The following is a 19358-nucleotide window of genomic DNA, read 5'->3' on the forward strand; positions in this document are numbered from 1 at the left end:
CAGGGAATTTTGAAAATCAAGAAAAACCAAAGTTTTACCATTGCTCTCAGTGACACTTCAGAGCAACAGGAAGTCAGTAAATGTCTTTCTAATAATTCAGTTTAGAAATGTACCAGCTAGTCTGTTTGAAATTCACTGCACTAGATACTTTGGGAAGATCGAACAAAAATTAACAGTTTATGCTTCTAGGGACTTCCCTGTGGTCCAGTGGTTAAGACTTCATCTTCCAATGCAGGGGGTGAGGGTTCGATCCCTGGTCGGGGAGCTAAAATCCCACATGCCTCGGGGCCAAAAAACCAACACATAAAACAGAAGCAATATTGTAACAAATTCAATAAAGACTTTAAAAATGGTCCACATCAAAAAATCTTACAAAAACAGTTTATGCTTCTAATGAGGCAGGAAAGATAAAGATGAACCCACAAACACACCTATAAGGAAAAGGTAGAAACTGATTCTTGAGAATGCTGCATTTAGAATCTTGCAGCCTTGCTGATGGTTCTTTCTTAGGGGAATGAAAAGCATACAAAGTATACCAACATGGCACAATTTAAAAAATATTTTAATTGGAGTAAAACATATGTGCACAAACCAATCAATTTTTATAAAATGAGGGATAGTTATTTTTTATTAAATAGTACACATCTATGTAACCAGCACTGGATCAAGAAATAGAATATTACCAGCACCTAGAGACTCTTCTGGGTTCCCTTTCCATCACTACACACCCCTCAAGATAACCACTATCTTCACCGTTAACATCGTAGATATGTTCTGGCTGTTTTTGAAGTTTACATGTACCCATTTGTGCCCAGTTTCTTTCACTCAACGTCATATTCATAAGAGTCATGCATCTTGTTGAGTGTAGACATAGTTCATTCATTCTTATAGTATTCTACAGAGTTTCTCTCTCTTCTGTTAATGGACATCTGGGTTGTTTCTTTGGGGCTGTTATAAAGAGAGATGCTATAAGCATGTTTGAACATGTCTTTTGGTGAATATGTGTATATGTCTTTTGGTGAATATGTGTATATATCTTTGTTAGGTATACAACTAGGGATGGAACTGGTAGGCCACAGACTTTAAGTTAATATAGTAGATAATGCCAAACAGGTTTCTAAAGTGTTATACAAAATTCTCTAATTTTAGCTATTCTGGTGGGTGTGAAGGGAGATCACACTGCAACTTCAATTTGCATTTCTGGGATAGTTAATAAGTTGAGAACCTTTTCATATGTTTTTTGACTTTTTGAGAAATGCCTGTTTATCCCCTCTTGAAAAATGCCTGTTGAAATATTCTGCCTATTTTCAATTAGGTTTTTCTGCCTTTTTCTTGCTGATTTGTGAGTGCCCTTTATATATTCTATATAAGTCCTTTTTTTGGATATGTGTAAAGCACTCTGTGGCGTGCTTTTTCACTAATGGTGTCTTAGAATGAACAGGAGTTCTTAATTGTCATGTTATCCAATGATCAGTTTTTTTCCTTTATGTTAGTGCTGTATATGTTTAAGAAGTCTTTGCCTACCTTAAGGTCATGAAGATGTTTTTTGATATTTACTTTGGATGGTTTTATTGTTTTACCTTCTACAGTTAGAGTTAATATCCTTCTGGAATAGATTTTTTTGGTATGGTATAAGGTCTAGAGGTCAAGATTCTTCTTTTTTCTCCATGTGGGTGTTCAGTTGATCCAGCATCATTTACTGAAAAGACAGACCACCCTTCCCCCAGTGCAACACATCAGCATCTTGAAGGTAAATCAAGTGACCATATACTATAGGTCTGTTTCTGGTCTCTCTATTCTATCGTCTATCCTTGCTGCCAATTGCTATTTCTACAGCTTTATAATAGGTCTTTGTATCTGGTAGTGTAAGTCCTCCACCAGACTCCAATTTTTTACCCCACCAAGCCATCTAGTACTGGAGTGCCACTTCCACCTCCCACTTGGCTTTCAATATGTCCAGGTGGGTGTGATTGACTTGCTTGTTCCCATGGCTTGGTCATCTGTGGTTACCTGGTCTTTATCCCATCAAACCCCTTTAAACTGAAAGCCAGCCTGGTGTCTGCAGACAAGCAAAGCAGATCTGCTGGGTAATGAAATAGCGCGGGGAGGGGAGAGGAGTGGATTAGGTGGGGTTGTCTCTCGTGAGGCGTACATTGAGGAAGTGGTCGATCTACACTTGAGGACTGGCTTCTCGGGAGGTACGAAGAGAGCCAAACTCTAAAATCCGGGCAGAGGAGGGCAAGGCGAGGTCAGCGCATGTAAATGTCGCGGGGGGTTCTGCAAGGCTGCGCGAATAGGCTCGCCGGGGTGGGGCCGGGAAGCCGCAAATCACCAGTTGAGGGCCGGAGTGCGCGCCGCCGGCTTAGAGCCGCTCCTGCAGCTGCCGCGGCCGGGGCTGGGGCCTGGGCGGGAGCGGGAGCCGCAAACGCCGGGCGCACAGAGAGCCGCGCGCGGGCTTCTCGGCCGGCGCGCCCCACCGATCATGAGCGGCTCCTGCTCTGGGAGCAGCCGCGGCGCAGGGCAGAACGAGCAGAGCCTCTGAGCCCCAGCCGGAGAGCCCGGGCGCCGCGCGGGGAGGTGAGTCTCCGCCGCGTGTCCCGCGGGCGTGCGGCTCCTCTCGGGGCGCCTCGGCCTCCCCCTCCCCTTGCAGGACAGACTGGGAAGTTTGTTGGCGAACTTCAGGCTACTACTTCAGGAAAGTAGAGCCGGCGCACCCCACCCCCAGCCGAGTTGGCGATTGGGGGCTGGAGTGGCTGAATGGGGGACCGGGCTGCTCCCTTAGGGACCTCTGAACCGGCTGGGATTCCCCAGGAGGGGCCCGCGGCGGGAGGCGGGAGGCGACGTGCGGCGAGCATCTCTGCTCTTTGCTCTTTAGCGGCATCTTGCCGGGCGCTGGCCTCTCCGACCCCCTGCGCATCCAGCCGCGCCTCCTGGTCCCGTCTCTCTCTGCCCCAGAAGCCGGTGGGGGTCGAGGGATGCGAGGGCCGGGGAGGGGGAAGCCCTGGGCTTGGAGGAGGCGAGTTTCTCCACTAATCTCTTGGAAAGTTTGCAGAGAAAGCTAAGGAGCCCGCCCCGTAACTGTTGACATCTCCCTCCCTCGCTCCCTTTGTTGAGAAAGAATGAATAGTTGGTTGTGTCGCTCCCACTGCGTCGGAGAGGGGAGGGAAGGGGAGGTGAAGGCTGGGAAACAAGGGACGGTGGGCGCAACAGGCAGGAGGCTCCGGTCTCAGCCCGTCTTTCCTTACCCGCTAAGGCTGCCTCCACTTTAAAAGTTTGATCAGGTGTAGACACTCGTCGGGGAGAAGTCAAGTGGGCTCCAAAGCAGCTGACGAGCCGGCGTGGTTTTGGAGGACTAACAGTGGGTCGTGGCTGGGGGTTGGGGGGTGGAAAACTCTGGTTTTGGTTTTAACTCACTTGAAGCAACGTGCGAAGGTGAAAGATTGCTCTCCTAACCTCATGTCTGCTTCCACCTAAAGCCATTAGCTGAGATAGAAAGTAGAGCCATGCATTCAGAGATTCTTTTAAACCTTGACCCTTATATACCAAGGCTAGCTACACTGATCTCTCCAAGGAAAACACATCGGCGGAGGGGAGGTCAGTTTGAGGGCGGATAATCTCCCTGCTTGTTGCCAAGGAGCAAAGCGAGATCCAGGGGGAGCCCTCGGTGCCGGGGGCTGGGCTCAGAGAGTCCCAAGTAGCAAGGGGCTGCCCAGTTAATAACGGGGGGAAGCCACAGGCCAAGCAGTTGTACGTGAGTGTGCAAGGGGACGTGTGGAATATAACGTAAACAACTTGCCATGCCAATGGCTCCCTCATTCCCTGACTCCAACTTTCCCTAAACTGCCTCTGAGAAGCCTGACATTTCCAGAATGACTAACCAAGATCTCAATCTCCTATTCATATAGAAAGGACTGCTTGTCAAATGGATGCTAATCTTAAGACCTTATCATGTAGATCCTGTGCTGTGTTGCTTGAAATACAATCCATGGAAGAATTATTCATGCTTCAATCATCTGGCTAGACTTCATAATTTACTTCAAAATAAAGGGCTACTCTTAATTCCTAAACCCAAGCAAAACTTCATTCTTAGCAGATAAGCCAATTTTATATGTGTGGTTTTTCCATCTCCTCTTCCTGTCTGCCTCTGCAGAGAAGATATAAAACTACAGATCTGGATTGTACATTCTCTGTCATGGTCATAATGGGGCAGCGAGGAGGTTACGTTTCCAGAGTTTAAAATATGATAGAAAGTTCTTAAAGCCCACATCAGATGACCATCTGTGAATTTAACTTGAAAATACCTCATTTCAGAAGTAAAGTAGAAAAATTCAAACAAGTGGGCGTCTTATCCCTGTCTCGACTTGTGTGTGATCATCAGTTTCTTTGAGACATCTTTATAAAGCAAGTGAGTCAGTCCTGCTGTTCACAAGCATTTCAGAGTACAGCCGCTGACCGGGGTCAGGAAGGTAGCGCATAGGTTGGGAGTGTGTCAAGCTCACTCTCATCCCTATCAGGATTTCAGCTCTTTGAACGTTCACATGGGTCTCGAGTTTTCATATCAAGATGTAGAGTCTTTGACCTTTGTATGTATTTCAAGGTCTTGTATTAGACTGAATCAGGACACTGTGTCTGTTTACCTGCACAGTAGAGAGAGGGGAAGTCGGATGGCCAAAGTCTTACCTGGGCTTTTATTTAAAGACGGCGTATGAGCTCACTTAGTGTGCCTGTGTATCTATGCTCACATTCTACTTGGTTTGCTGTTGTTACGTATATTGCTCTAGGTTAAAACGTTTCCCTCCTCACCCTTCCTGGTTGCAGTCTTCCCCAGAGCAGTGACTTCATTTGTGAATTCTCTTTGTGATAGGGATACAATTACAAGCAAGACAGACATAGTCCCCGCCCTGCTTAGAGGAGACCTGCTATTTTTTGAATGCTTGCTGTATGTCAAGGGCTTACATACACAATCGTATTTACTTTTCACAACAACTCCATGAAATAGATATTGTTAACCCATTTTTACAAATGAGAAACTGTCAGAGAGGTTGAGTCACTTGTCCCAGGCCACACAGTAAGACATTGGCACAGTAGGGATTTGAACTTGTGTCTTACTTCAAAGCCTTGGTTCTGAGTCAACCCATGTTTGATTTAAAAAAATTAAATAGTACATAAGAAGTACATAATGACTAGGAACATCAAGACAGAAACATCCCCAAGTGGAGAAAACATGGGAGCCAAAAACTCGGGACTTGAACTTAATCTCCACTGTGCTCTTCCAACCACATGTTCCCACCTCAAGACCTTCACGTTTGCTGAATCCCCTGCCTGGAACTCCATTTGATCCTCTCTTACTGGTTCCTTCTCTTTTTTCAGGTCTCATGTCATTGTTACCTCTTCAGAGAGGTCTTCCCAGACCACTGTAGTGTAAAATAGCCCTCCATCCCCAACAAGTGTATTCTATCATGTCATCCTGTTTCATGTTCTTTAGGGTACTTACGACTGGGATATTATCTAGTGTGTTGTCTGTGTTGGTTGGACTTCCCCATCACAGTGTAGGCTCCACGAGATCAGGACCTCATCTAGTTTTTTATATCCTCAGCTCTAGTACATTGTAAACTCTCGGAGACTCTATATTGAGTGAATGAACGTTTATTTTCCTTATCTGGAAAAAGAGAGGGGTTTGATTCTCTGAGATTCCATCTACATATCACGTGTTGAGATTCTGCCTAGTGGTCAAATGGGGTTGTGGTTCCTCTGTCAGAATGGAAAGTACGTACCTTGAACCTAGATTCCATGCGCTTCCACCCCTGGATTTCCTCCAGGTTCCTGGAGTCTAGAAAAAAATAAAAGTGAATAAAACTCAAGTAGGAAACAGAGCAACCAACAGACTGCAAATGAGTTTCTTCCACCTATAACTCTCCCTGCCATTCCCTGCCCCGCTTTAGTGTTTTTGTTGTTGGTGGTTGTTTGTTTAAAGTTAGGTCTCTGGCCAGGGCCCACCTCCCCCATCGTTGGATCGATTCAAGCTTGACATAGGGCCCAGGCTGGAGCCAGTCTTTCCAAGTGACTAGACACAGGGCAAGGCTGTACTTTAAATGGGAAAGAGTCCCAAGTTAGAGGCAGCAAGTTGTAGAGGAGAGCCTGGCCTGTGTATTTCCAATTTAACCGCAGCTGAGAAATTTAACTGTAACCCTGGAAACTTCAGCTTGGATGATCTCCCTCTGGTAATTAAACCCTACTTCACATCCTTCAGGTCAGCATCCCTTCCTCCGGGAAGCCTTTCCTGGCTGCTAGATTAATCGAGGCCCCCAGTCCCCACTCTGCGTGCTCCCACGGCACTGGGAATCACCAACACGCATGGTCATTACTTCCTTTGCAGGGTAGGAACCTCGTGAGGATAGTCGTTTGACACCGTTTCCAACACCCACACACAGTCCCCACCACCCAGGAGGCCCCCCTTAAATGTGTGTTGAATGAAGAATGAATGAGGGAACGCTTCTTCTGCCTGAGTGATGCTTTCTCATTGTTATTCTATTCTGTTACCCAGAAACTAATCTGGGTGCCAGTTGCTCTGTACCAAAGAAACTCGCTTACCTGGTGGTCCTCAAACTTGGCTCCACAGTGAACAATAAACACTAGGGGAGCTTTAACAAGACTGGTGCCAGGGTCCTACCCACCGAGATTGTAATTTTGTTGGTCTGGCTCACGGCTTGGGTGTCGGGATTTTAAAAGCTTCTCCGAGGACTCTTATGTGCCGCCAGGTTGAGAGCTGCCGATTTAAGTTTTCAGAGTTTATCCCATGCGTTGGTCCTTATAGGCCTGAAGCAGCCCAGGTGGGAGAGGGCAAGGATATAATTCATGGATATTGTATGGTTCCTGACAGTTTAAGAGGTACTTTCACAACTGTTATCACAGCTGATAATAACAAGCTGAGGGATCTACTCACTGGTTTAAATATTCCCTTTATGTTGATGACTCTTAAAAATCGACATCCTGTCCTGGCCCCTAACTGCACATACCAGTATCTAGCCTGCTAGACCGAACTGCCCTACTGGTACCTCACACTCAGCAGCCCCAGTGGTGAGCTTGTTACTCTCTCACCTGCCCGCAGGGGTTCCCTCTTGTGCTACTCAGTGTGTTACAGCATAGCCCTGTCCTCCCTTGGCTGTGGCCTCCTTCCTCCCAGCCAGAGGCCTCGAGCTTCTAGCCCCTCGCTCTGCCCTTCCTTTCCCTTCCCGTGGCCACTGCCCCAGGTCGGAGTCCTCCATCACTCCTTGCTGGCTTGTTGCTGACTGACCTCCCCACCTCCCTTCTCTCCCTCCAGAGTGACCGGAGCTCCCTACCCAGGCACAGACTGGATTCCGTCCCCCCCTTCCCGAGCTTCCCTAGTACTGACAGTCAGGTTCAGACACCTCAACACAGCCTTCAAGATTTCATGGTCTGGTCCTAAGCTGTGCTTCTTCCAGGAAATGCTTCTCAACGTGACTCAAGCCACACCGCGTGACTCAGTTTCCTGAGCCTGTAGGGGCACTTCCCTGCCCTTATGCATCTGCTGTTGTCGCATCCTCTTGGAGGGCTTTTCCCTACAATTTTCAGCGTTTCAAAATCCTTCATCTCCAGTGATGCCCTCTCTGAGATCCTCCTTGAGCCCTTTTTTCAAAATTAATTATTCTTCACTCCAGCATGTTAAGGGTCCCATTGATGAATATATTACAGTTTTGACCCTTAAACAACACAGGTTTGAACTGCATGGGTCCACTTATACACAGATATTTTTCAATAGTAAATACTACAGTACATTGTCCGTGGTTGGTTGAATCTGTGGATATGGGGGAACCATGGATATGCAGGGCTGACTATAAGTTATATGCAGATTAGCCCCTCATTGTTCAGGTGTCAACTGTATTGTCTCTTTGAGTTCATAGTCAGGGATTGAGGCTTATGCATCTTTGTTTCTCTGAGTCTCTTATCTGGAGTAGGCACTTAAATGTTTGTTGAATTGAAAATAGGAAGGGCAGTGTTAACATCCCTTGAGAATACACTGAGGTGAGGGTAGCTTGCTGAAGGGCATTCTGAAGCACTGCGGCTCAATCTTGAAATAGATAGACCTTGGATAAGCAGAGAGGAAACAGGCTACTGGAGACACTGGAGCCAGGGTAACTCTGGTCCGTCGTCCTAGCCTGAAGGTAGACGTGACCAACACTGTGGGCCTTTGTACACGAAGAGGTTCTGTGGGGGGCTTTGGGCCTCGCCACCAGGTTCTTGGGAATGATCCAGGCCTGTCTATAAAGAAAGAAGGTGCTGATAGCTGGGACAGGTGAGAGTTCATAGCTGTGAGTGTGTGCGCGAAGGGTGAGGGAATCCTCGTCCGCTTACGCCACTGTGGTCAGGCTGGGAGGGCTGGGGAGTTTGGTTTCTTTTTTAATAACGATGATTAACATTGAACAAGTGCTGACAGTGCACCAGGTACTGGCCAGACCCGGGAGGGGCCCACGTGGGGACTCACAGTCCATTGTCTGCACCCGCTGGGAGGCAGGCCTTCTGTGTGGTCCCAGTTAGACACAGAGCAGACAGGCCTCAGAATTACCAGGCTTGGCAAAGAACTGAGGACAGGGTTCAGATTATATGCCTTGCGTGGAGGGTCTCCTTCCACCCAGCTGCCAGCACTCGGTTGTCTGTCTCTGTTGTAGAAACAGTGGAGTGTGTGTGTGTGTGTGTGTGTGTGTGTGTGTGTGTGTGTGTGTGTGTGTGTGTGTTGTCATTTGCTTCCTTTGCATACCCTGCTGTCTTGGTCCTGGTTCCACCTCTTACTCTACCAGCTTCTGGAGGGCTGTGTTCTTCTTGGTTGTCTCCAAGCCACATCCCAAGTCCCCAGTTCCTTTGTGGAACTGTCTCTGTGGTGGTGCTAGTGAGTGATGATTTTCACTCAGCATCGTTCCCTTTGCAGTGGAAAGGGTGGTCTGTGAGGAATGGGTGCTGCAAGGCTTGAGAAGAGACCACAGTGCAAAGAGATGATCTCCTCACCAGGCTCAGGGAAGACCAGTGCTTTGCGCTTAGCTACGCAGCTGTGATCTCTAGACCAGTCTGATACCACGACTAGTGGTGCACATTCTGGATCCTTATGTCTCCTGGGACTAGCCCGAATTTTTATTCAGTCTTGTGTTTCTTTATCTCTATATATTGGCCTTTAAAATGTCATATAATTTGGCTTAGATCAAAACCATAGTTTGGGGGCTTCCCTGGCGGCGCAGTGGTTGAGAGTCCGCCTGCCGATGCAGGGGACATGGGTTTGTGCCCCGGTCCGGGAGGATCCCACATGCCGCGGAGCGGCTGGGCCCGTGAGCCATGGCCTCTGAGCCTGCGCGTCCGGAGCCTGTGCTCCGCAACGGGAGAGGCCACAACAGTGGGAGGCCCGCATACCGCAAAAAAACTCAAAAAACAAAAAACCATAGTTTGTTTTTTAGGGGGCGGAGGTGCTAACTCTGCTCAGGGTGAACATTTCTGCTAGCGTTCATAGCTGGGAACAACTGTCGGGGCTGCTTTTGCACAGAGCATTTTCCTTTTCTTTCCATGATCTGTGCCCCCCAACCCTATTTTCTCTTCCTTCTCCGCCCTTCCCACTCTTCCCTGACTGTACAGACAGCCATGTGCATTGCTCAACCCTGCTGGTGGCAAGCAGGTCCCTGACCCCTCTGGGGGATGGTTGTACATGGAGGTCCCCCACCCCAGTGGCTTTCCTCTCCCGCTGAGCCCCTGATGTATGGAGGAGTAGCCCACCTCCTGACCCCTGACCCTGGCCGTCTTCGTTAATTAGCGTACATTGACTTATTTATAAGCAGCAGGTCTTTGCCGGAAAGAATCTGTCCTGTCTCTCTGGGTAGCACAACTGAGGGGCTGGTCTGGCGCTGAAGGCGTTCTAGCAGCTAAGGAATTCCAGTCATCTTCACCTGTTCTTATCGTTTACAGGGTGGTGGGAATGTGTGAGCTAATTATCTAACATATTTGAACGTTTTCTCAAATGCATTTATTACTGAAACTTGAGTCTTTGCTCAGTATTCTTTTTTGTTAGTCATGCTTTTCCATTGGCTTCAGTCATCTGAAGTAATAAAATGGCTCATGTGCCTCTAAAGTCCCTGAAACGTATTTGCCCTTTTCCATTGGCGGATCTGCTGCCAACCCAGGAGAATTCTTCTGCAGGATGAAAAACGGAGATGAGTAAACTGCCCATCGTATTAAATGTCACGAGTGATGCTACTCAGTGTTTGTCCTTTAACGCTCTGTGAACATTTTCTTTTGTTATGTGGTCTATTTCCATTTCCTTTTGTAAGTGGAAAATCAGTTCTTGTGCTTTTCTTAGATTTATACCTTCACTCTTTTCTTCCCCACTTAGAGTTGAGAATCATGGCTGCGGGAAAGTTTGCAAGCCTTCCTAGAAACATGCCAGTGAATCACCAGTTCCCCCTGGCCTCATCCATGGACCTCCTGAGCAGCAAGTCACCTCTCGCTGAGCATCGCACAGATGCCTATCAAGACGTGTCTATACACGGCACCCTTCCACGGAAGAAGAAAGGCCCTCCTCCCGTAAGGTCCTGTGATAACTTCAGTCATGTGGGGACCCTCCCCCATTCCAAATCCCCACGGCAGCACTCACCTCTGAGCCAAGACGTCATCCAGGAGCACCCACCGCAAGACTGGAAAGGCAAAACCTTCACCTTCAGGTAGCTTCTTTAATTTCATGGGTGAAAATGATTTGTTTTAAAGGGCCTTTTTTTTTTTAAGTCTTTTTTTAGGAAAAATGTCATATATGCATAAAGTAGAGAAGATAGGTTCATTACCTCCTGTGGACCCATCACCCAGCTTCAACAGTTATCAACTCATGGCCAGGCCTGCTATGTCTGTACTCCCACCCACTTTCCTTCCTCTGGTATTATTTTGAAGCAAATCTCAGACCTCATTTTATCTGTAAGTATTTTGGTATGTGTCTTTCAAAGACAAGGACTCTTATTTTAAAAAACATAATAACCACAATATAAAAAACTGTAACATGAAAAGATGCTCAACATCACTCATCATTAGAGAAATGAAAATCGAAACTGCAATGAGGTATTACCTCACACCGTCAGAATGGCCATTATCAAAAAATCTAGAAACAATAAATGCTGGAAAGGGTGTGGTGAAAATGGAACCCTCCCGCACTGTTGGTGGGAATGTAAATTGATACAACCACGATGGAGAACAGTATGGAGGTTCCTTAAAAAACTAAAAACAGAACTACCATATGATCCAGCAATCCCACTACTGGGCATATACCCCGAGAAAACCATGATTCAAAAAGACACATGCACCCCAATGTTCATTGCAGCACTATTTACAATAGCTAGGTCATGGAAGCAACCTAAATGCCCATGGACAAATGAATGGATAAAGAAGAAGTGGTACATATATACAATGGAATATTACTCAGCTGTAAAAAGGAACAAAATTGAGTTATCTGTAGTGAGGTGGATGGACCTAGAGTCTGTCATACAGAGTGAAGTAAGTCAGAAAGAGAAAAACAAATACTGTATGCTAACACATATATATGGAATCTAAAAAAAAAAGAAAAAGAATGGTACTGATGAACCTAGTGGCAGGGCAGGAATAAAGATGTAGATATAGAGAGTGGACTTGAGGACATGGAGGAGGGCGGGGCAGGGCGGGGAAGCTGGGGTGAAGTGAGAGACACATATTCACTACCAAGTGCTAGTGGGAAGCAGCAGCATAGCACAGGGAGATCAGCTTGGTGCTTTGCGATGACCTAAGGAGGTGGGATGGGGAGGGTGAGAGGAAGGCTCAGGGGGGAGGGGATATGGGGATGTATGTGTGCATGTGGCTGATTCACTTTGTTGTATGACAGAGACTAACGCAGTATTGTGAAGCAATTATACTCCAATAAAGATCTATTTAGGGCTTCCCTGGTGGCACAGTGGTTAAGAGTCCGCCTGCCGATGCAGGGGACACGGGTTCGTGCCCCGGTCCAGGAAGATCCCACATGCCGCGGAGCGGCTGGGCCCGTGAGCCATGGCCCCTGAGCCTGCGCGTCCGGAGCCTGTGCTCCGCAGCAGGAGAGGCCACAACAGTGAGAGGCCTGCGAACCGCAAAAATAAAAAAAAGAAAAGATCTATTTAAAAATAACTAACATCTAAAAAAAGAACCATTTCTTAATATCTTCCAGTATTTGAGAGTATTTTGAAGGCCAACTTCCTATATCATTAAGTCCCTCAAAAGGAGCCACAGCATTTCTTTTTATCATAACAGCAGATTATGAACTACGTCCATCCAATTCTTTTTTTTTATCTTTTCGAAGAACTTATTACCCTTGACTTTTGCATAAGTCATGGCCTTTATTTTCCTAGCTCTACACAATATTATCATTAACCAGGACTCCTTATACACACTGTTATCACTTTTATTACCCATTGTAATGAAAGATATGAGACACAAGTGAAATAAGATGCAAAATAAATTCCAGCCCAGTTCACAAAATGAGCCGCCAGCCATTCATTCAGCCTTACGTTTCTGTAGCAACAAGCAGCAGCAGTTCCATAGCACCATCATGTAATAGAACCTGCAGCCAGTCTAGGCACTGCAATCCACGTTCTCTATGTGTTTAATTACATCCAGTTTGCAATATGAAAACCAACTGTAGGTGAAAGGCCTGTGTATGTAAGTTGCTATGGAAATATGGAGAGGGAAATGTTTAATTCCTTCTTGGAGGGAAATTGAAGTTCAGGGAAGGTTTCACATTTGATCTGTGTTTTAAAAGTAAAGAGAAGGTGTCCGCAGGTGTTGAAGAGGGGGAAGCACCTCCAGGTCAGGATGCAGTGTGAACAAAGCCGGGAAACACTGCTGCGAAAGCCCGGAGAACAGAAATTAAACTGCGTGGTTGAAATAGGGTTTTTTGAAAGTGAGTCTTCAAAATCTTTTAATCTCCCTGTGTAGAACTAGTGTATCTTACTTCCTCAGAACAGAAGCTGTTGCTCCTCAGTCACTTCTCAAGGACATATTTAGATGATTTCACTCCAGTTCATCTGCATTCATTTTCTTCCCATTAGACACTTTCCCCCTTTATAAAAATGACTATAACTCACAAAAGGCACTCGTGCATCCAATTCTATAGAGATGCCAGGATGTCTATAAATCAGGAGCTGCCTCTCCTTGTGTAGGTGGCCCCCACTATCCAGAGCATTCCTGTGAAACCCTCCATAAGCTGAAACGGTGTGAAATGAAGAAACAATTACCTTAGGACACATCTTGCTAAAGGATGCACAAGATGAATGGAGATAAAGCCCAGGTGATCACAGACAGTTCAAAGCTAGGGCAGTTTGATGCTGAGACGCTGAGTGTAGTTCCAGAGAAGGAGCTCGGTGGTACCACTCTTGCTGCTGCTCTGTGTACACACTGCATCTGTAACAACTTCTTGAAAACAGACACTGAACACTGTTTTCACTTTTCACCTTTTTTCACAAAAGCAAAAATCCTCCTCAGATTTCTTTTGATTACTGAAATCAGGCACTAACGTAGGTCTTTTCCTAAAAGCTAAGTGATGTAAAGCAAACTCTCGAAAAGCAGGGATACCTGTATTTAGTTGTCAACATGCTGAAATAAAATTGTGTGTGGATGTATCATCGGGTCAGCTTCAGGATACTTTAGAACAAGAATTGATTTCTCCTTCTATCCACCAGGGACCTGGGTAAATAAGCCTCATTGTTGTAAAGGCTTCTTCTCTGCATCTATAATGGGCCTGGTTGTGACCCTGCTTGTTAGAGCTGGTTTAGAAACTCTGCACCCCTTTTCCTGTTGAGGAAGACCAGCAACCTGTGATGCTATCGGGTAAAGCAGGGGATGGTTTCTTCTGCTGTATCTCCTGGTGTCTCTCTTTTTGTCCTACCCTGTAGCAAGGAAAGCCATTTTGATCCTAGCTCATTTATTTGTTCCATGCCTATATATTGAGCACCTGTGTTAATTAGAATACATTGATTTTATAAGCACCATTGCTTCACCAGGAAAATTCTGCTGATTTCCTCTGTGTATCTTAGCTGAAGTGCTGGTCTGACACAGTAGACATTCTAGCTGTCAAATCATTGCCCTCTTACAGCGTGGGGAAATACGTAAACTAACAGGATAACAATGGAACATCAGAAACAGTGTCCTTCCAGAGCTAACATTGTAGTGAGGGACCCAGATAATAAATACAAGTAAATAAACAAGACAATTGCAGATTATACTCAGTGATGTAGAGGAACTAGAGTGATACACTAGAGATTTATTGGGGTTGTATCTTTTTTATAGGGTGGACAGGTCTCTGAGGAAAAGAACTAGTGGAAGGCTCTCTGGGCCTAGGGAGAACAAGTGCAAGGAACCGGGGGTGGGAACAAGTTTGGCATGTTTGAAAAACCCAAAACAAGCTGCGGTGACCTGCAGCTGGGGTGTAGCACATTGAGAGGTGAATAGTACACATGTTGGGAAAGAGCTAGGCAGGCAAGAGTTCAGAATTATTTTTAGTTGTGTAGTTGCAGTATTACAAGAAGAAAATAAGTTGAGGCCCAGATATTCTCTGGAGAAAGCACTGGAGAGTCTGCAAAGTTTCTGACATCAAACCACAATGTTCCCCAGCGTGTTCTGGGGGTCAGAAGGTTCTGCTCTGTGGAGTCTCGCCGGGTGGCCTGCTGATGACAGGTGCACGTGGAGGTGAATGCCTGTGCACGGTAATGTTAATGTCTCATCACTGGCACCTAACACTCTGGGATGCAGAAGCAGAGCCATCATTGCTCCCTCTTAGGAAGGTTATGAGGTAGCAAAGAACCATAACTTATGGCTAGCCAAAATTAAGCACAAATGCCAGGCTGCACTATGTGGGGTCAGAACCAGCTGGCTTCCTGTGGCCACTTTTTATTCATTAAGTTAAACTCTATATTGAGCTAGGTATCCATGACGTACCACATAGAGATGGTTCACAAACTCATTCCCTGAAGTTCTAAGGTCTAGGCTGGGTGTCTGCTCTTACCAGGGGAAACTCCCAGGGGCCGAGGGTGGAAATGGAGCCACCCTTTCTAGCTTGAGGACGTTCTCGATAAACACCCAAGGCCCAAGCTGTCACCCTGCCAGCAGTTCAAAGCTTTTTAACTTGAAAACTGACTTGGACATAGATCAGACCTCAGTAAAAGATCTTATCGGAGGTGGACACAAGTCATGAGTTTCAAGTCCAGGCTGTGGAAGATTTAACAAGCACTGCTGGTTTACGTTTGTTTCGGATTCAGAATTACGTTCGTCCAAATTCACATCTTTTTTCCTTAACTTAAAGTATCTTATTGTTGAAGGTCAGTACAGAGTAACAAATGCACATCCTTCAAAATGAGGCTGAGTGAGAAGGCGAGTGGCTCTGTGTCAAAGGATCATAAAGTCCTCTTCCCCTGCTCCGCAGTCTTGTTAATGTGTTTTTTTTACCTGGCACATTTTAAAAATATCCTGAGGTGTTCCCAGTTTTGAGGAGTTCAGAGTACCATATATTCTTTTTTTTTTAAATCCTTTTAAGTATTCCTAATAAGATTATGAGCTGCCTCACTTATTCTTTGGAACAATCCACAGTGTCAACAAGTAACATCTGTGAATGTGAAAAGCTGGGGACAAGATATATGAATGAGAACCTGAGGCTCTAGAGCGGAGAGTGTGACTAAGGTGCTGGACAGAACTACTGTGAGAGAGAAACAGCATTTCTATTCCTAACTCAGCTCTGACAGCCCAGTGGAGCTGTGAAAACACCAACCACCCACCACCCGAGCTCACTCACCACTGGAAGCTGGGAGCCATATGTGTTTTAAAGTTAAGAGTTTTGGATCCCTGAGTCTAGGGACCTCAGACTAGTTAGGTCTTTAACAACATTATTGATTTTTTAAAAAATTCATTCATTTTTGGCTGTGTTGGGTCTTCGTGGCTGTGCACGGGCTTTCTCTAGTCGCGGCCAGTGGGGGCTACTCTTCGTTGCAGTGTGTGGGCTTCCCATTGTGGTGGCTTCTCTTGTTGCAGAGCACAGGCTCTAGGCGCGACGGCTTCAGTAGTTGTGGCACATGGGCTCAGTAGTTGTGGCACACGGGCTTAGTTGCTCCATGGCATGTGGGATCTTCCCAGACCAGGACTCGAACCTGTGTCCCCTGCATTGGCAGGCGGATTCTTAACCACTGTGCCACCAGGGAATTCCCAAGATTATTGGTTTTTTCTTTCTTTTTCTTTTTTTCTTTTTTTGGGGGGGCTTGTTTCAGGCAAACTCTTTTGGCCTTACTTGTTTCTTTACATAGTGCATTCAGGGGTTAACTTCAGCTAGGAGTGACTTGCCCAGATGTCAAGTCTGCAAGCCTTCCATTCCATCACATTTGGTGTTGGCATGATGATGTTGGAGCCATCTTGGAGGGCCCCACCCACTCTTCATGTGGACCTGCCTACACTCAGAGGGAAGCCCTTCAGACGGCACCTCCTTGTCTTGTGAAATACTCTAAGTTGCAAGTTCGCTGTTTTCCCAACAAACATGTTTGCCTTGTTAGTCATTAAAAAGTCACCTTTATTATGATTGAATATCAATTGAATACCCAACCTGTGGGAGGCCCCAGGCAAAGCAGAGGAAATCTCCCCTTTGACCTTTGCATTATTAAGCTGTCATATAAACATACGTCATATCCACATGAATTATTACCTCTTAACATTTTATAGTTTTAAAATATCTTAAAGGATATGTTCATTAATTGCCTTGTTTGAACATCATAACCTGTGAGAGGGACAGCAGATTTCATCGTTAGCAGCAGCAGTGTGTTGTCACCATTACAGTTGAGAAAATGGTTCAGGGATATTGAGGCACCTGAGATTAGACCCTAGTGGATAACTGAGCTGGGATTAGGACCCGGAAACTACTGTAGGGACTTCCCCAGATGCTGCGCTCTGTAGCCTCCCAAGAAGGCTGGCCCTGCCGTGGGCATCCTCTGAGCTATCTTCTTGCGTGGAAAGCTTCGGGCCCCCTGGGGTCTGACTGCAGCATCTCAGACACACCCCCTTGAGGAGGATAGAGCCTTGGCTGCCAAGAGCAGGCAGAAGGCGGGCCTGGAAGGGGAGTTGGTCTCCTCGTTCTGAGACCTGTATCTCTTGGCTTTGTTGTTGTCTTGGCTGCCCTTGGATGTACTTGTGGTTTTGAAAGGTAGCCAAAGCAAGAAGCCCAGCGCTCTTAAACGTGCTGCTTGATGTCACAGAAGGAGCCTTTGTTCTGCAAGCAGAGCAAGGCTTCTCTGAGAGGTCTGCCGACGGGATTTCCTCTTGACATTAGCATTGTTTGGCTGGTGTCCCTTTGATTCATCTATCTTCAAGGATGAATTTTTATATCAATCTGGGGCCTTCCTTGGGCTGAGAGGGGACCAGTTCCTGTTGTGAGAGGTCTGTGTTGCCAGGAGAGCTGAAGGTTCAGCGCTTGGAGTCCACTGTGGGTCCTTTTCCTGCTTGTGGGTACGTGGAGGCACGCATTCCGGGGAACAGCTGCTGAGAGCCTAATTCCTTCTGCCCCTTGTGCTGAGGGAGCATGTGGCTGGACAATGTGGTGTTTCATGAATTTGCATGAGTGGAGCTGACTGACTAGTCACAAGTGTTTTAACTGACGGGGGCCAGAAAGTCTGCAAAATTATCCCAAGTTAAAATCCGGTATCCTTTCCCAGGCAGTAAGTAACCTACCGGGTCACGGTGTCAGCTCTTCAAAGTTAAAGAAAAAGTGTAAGGCACAGGATCTGTGCAGACCCTTCTCTAAATGCCGTTTTAAAGACCTAACTCTGGGCTGTGTTGGTGACCCCTTCTGAAAAATTGTTTCATGTGTTCCTCTTCAGAACCACCAAGTTCTATAACTATTGCTCTCTCCTTAGCAAGGCAAGATGTTCCCCCAGACATGCAAATAAATCACCCTTTAGCTCACAGGTAATCAGAAGGATCTGCAGTGTGAAGGTCCACACACAAACATCTGCACATTATTATACATGGACATGTCTGCTGTCTGCAAATTGGAAGCTTTTTGTGCACAGAGGAAAAGTTGGGTTTAGAGTTGAAAAAAATTTATTTAATAGACTAATAGATTCTATTTAATAGAAGGTACATTTATTGAGTTAGCAGAATAACCGTGGCTTAACTGCCAAGAATGTCTCCAGAATGTAATAGCCCGTGCATTGAATTTTTATTTTTAAACTTTCAAGTTGAGTTTTACTAACATTTTGAAACGCCCCTTGGTGTTTGAGCGCAGCTGTTGTGGATGGGTTAGTGAATTCCGAGGAATGGTGCATGTCCAGGCTCCGGTGGCCCCTGGTGTGCTGAAGCCAGGAGCAGCTGGGTCAGAGGTGAGCTCAGCCCTGCTGGGCATCTTGTACCGGCCCAGGGTTGGGGGAGCCCAGAGAATAGGAAATGCCTGCAGGTCCACCAGCTGCCTGACAGTAGTCCTAAATCCTCTACTAGCAGGGATGATTTCAGCCCTAAAGGCTGGGATCTGTGCATTCTCAGCTGTTCTGGGAAAAACGAAAGGACATTTTTTTTCAACTGATTGCAAACCGCAACCAAGAGAATGATCAGAGAATTACACAAAGCTGTCCTTGTTGAGTGGAGCTGTTCAATATCTTCTCTTTCCCCCAACCCCTCACACCCCACCCCAACTGACTTGCTTTAAGTCCTTTTTTTTCTGGCCTCCTGCATGCTGTTTGAGAAAAGTCAGGTTTTTTCAGTCTTCTGAGAGTCAGAAACTGTGAGTTTATCAGACCCCTCAGTATAGGTTAAAGCATATTGTAAACAGAAGACGCTAAGCAGTTACAGACTACTCATGTTCTTATCACATGTGGATTTGAGAGCCATCCCAGCCTGGCCAGAGATGGGAGCTGGAGAAGTTGTAGTTACTCTCGTTGATTGGAAGGAGATCCTTCCTGGGGCCTGGACTGGAGCCACAGGAGTGATAAGCCCTCAGGCCATGGCCACCCTGCTGTTCACAGTTTTGTAATGCTGTCACCACCCAGTCTGTCTCTAAGAGACTAGCTGCAGGATTGCATACAGAATTTCAAGCTCTCTCTCCTTTGAGGCCCCAAACACAAGCGCTGAGGGTATTCCTGTTTACAGATTGTGCCGTTATTGACAAATTACAGAAGGCTGAGAAACCTTCCATGCTGACCCAGCCTTTATGCAGCGGACTATCTGCGGTTCCAGAATCACTTGCAAACATAGTAAGAGGTAAGAGGTGAGAACACGAGTCACGTAACTGAGAGGTCTCAGTTCAGATGCCTGTTTATCCACTACTAGGTGTGTGAACTAGGGCAAGTTCT

General features: G+C 46.3%; 1 protein-coding gene across 1 annotated transcript in view; it reads left to right on the forward strand.

The window, feature by feature from the left end:
• Nucleotides 1–2381: 2381 nt before the first annotated feature.
• The window catches only part of BCAR3 (BCAR3 adaptor protein, NSP family member), a 116832-nt gene continuing 99855 nt past the window's right edge, over nucleotides 2382–19358 (forward strand). Inside the window, exons 1-2 of the mRNA XM_082834055.1 lie at nucleotides 2382–2577; nucleotides 10388–10715. Of these exons, the coding sequence (XP_082690181.1) occupies nucleotides 10399–10715 (317 nt within the window). The 5' untranslated portion in view covers nucleotides 2382–2577; nucleotides 10388–10398. The remainder of the gene's footprint in view (nucleotides 2578–10387; nucleotides 10716–19358) is intronic.

The sequence above is a fragment of the Leucopleurus acutus genome (assembly GCF_964270905.1).
Source record: "Leucopleurus acutus genome assembly, chromosome: 2".
Lineage (NCBI taxonomy): Eukaryota > Metazoa > Chordata > Mammalia > Artiodactyla > Delphinidae > Leucopleurus > Leucopleurus acutus.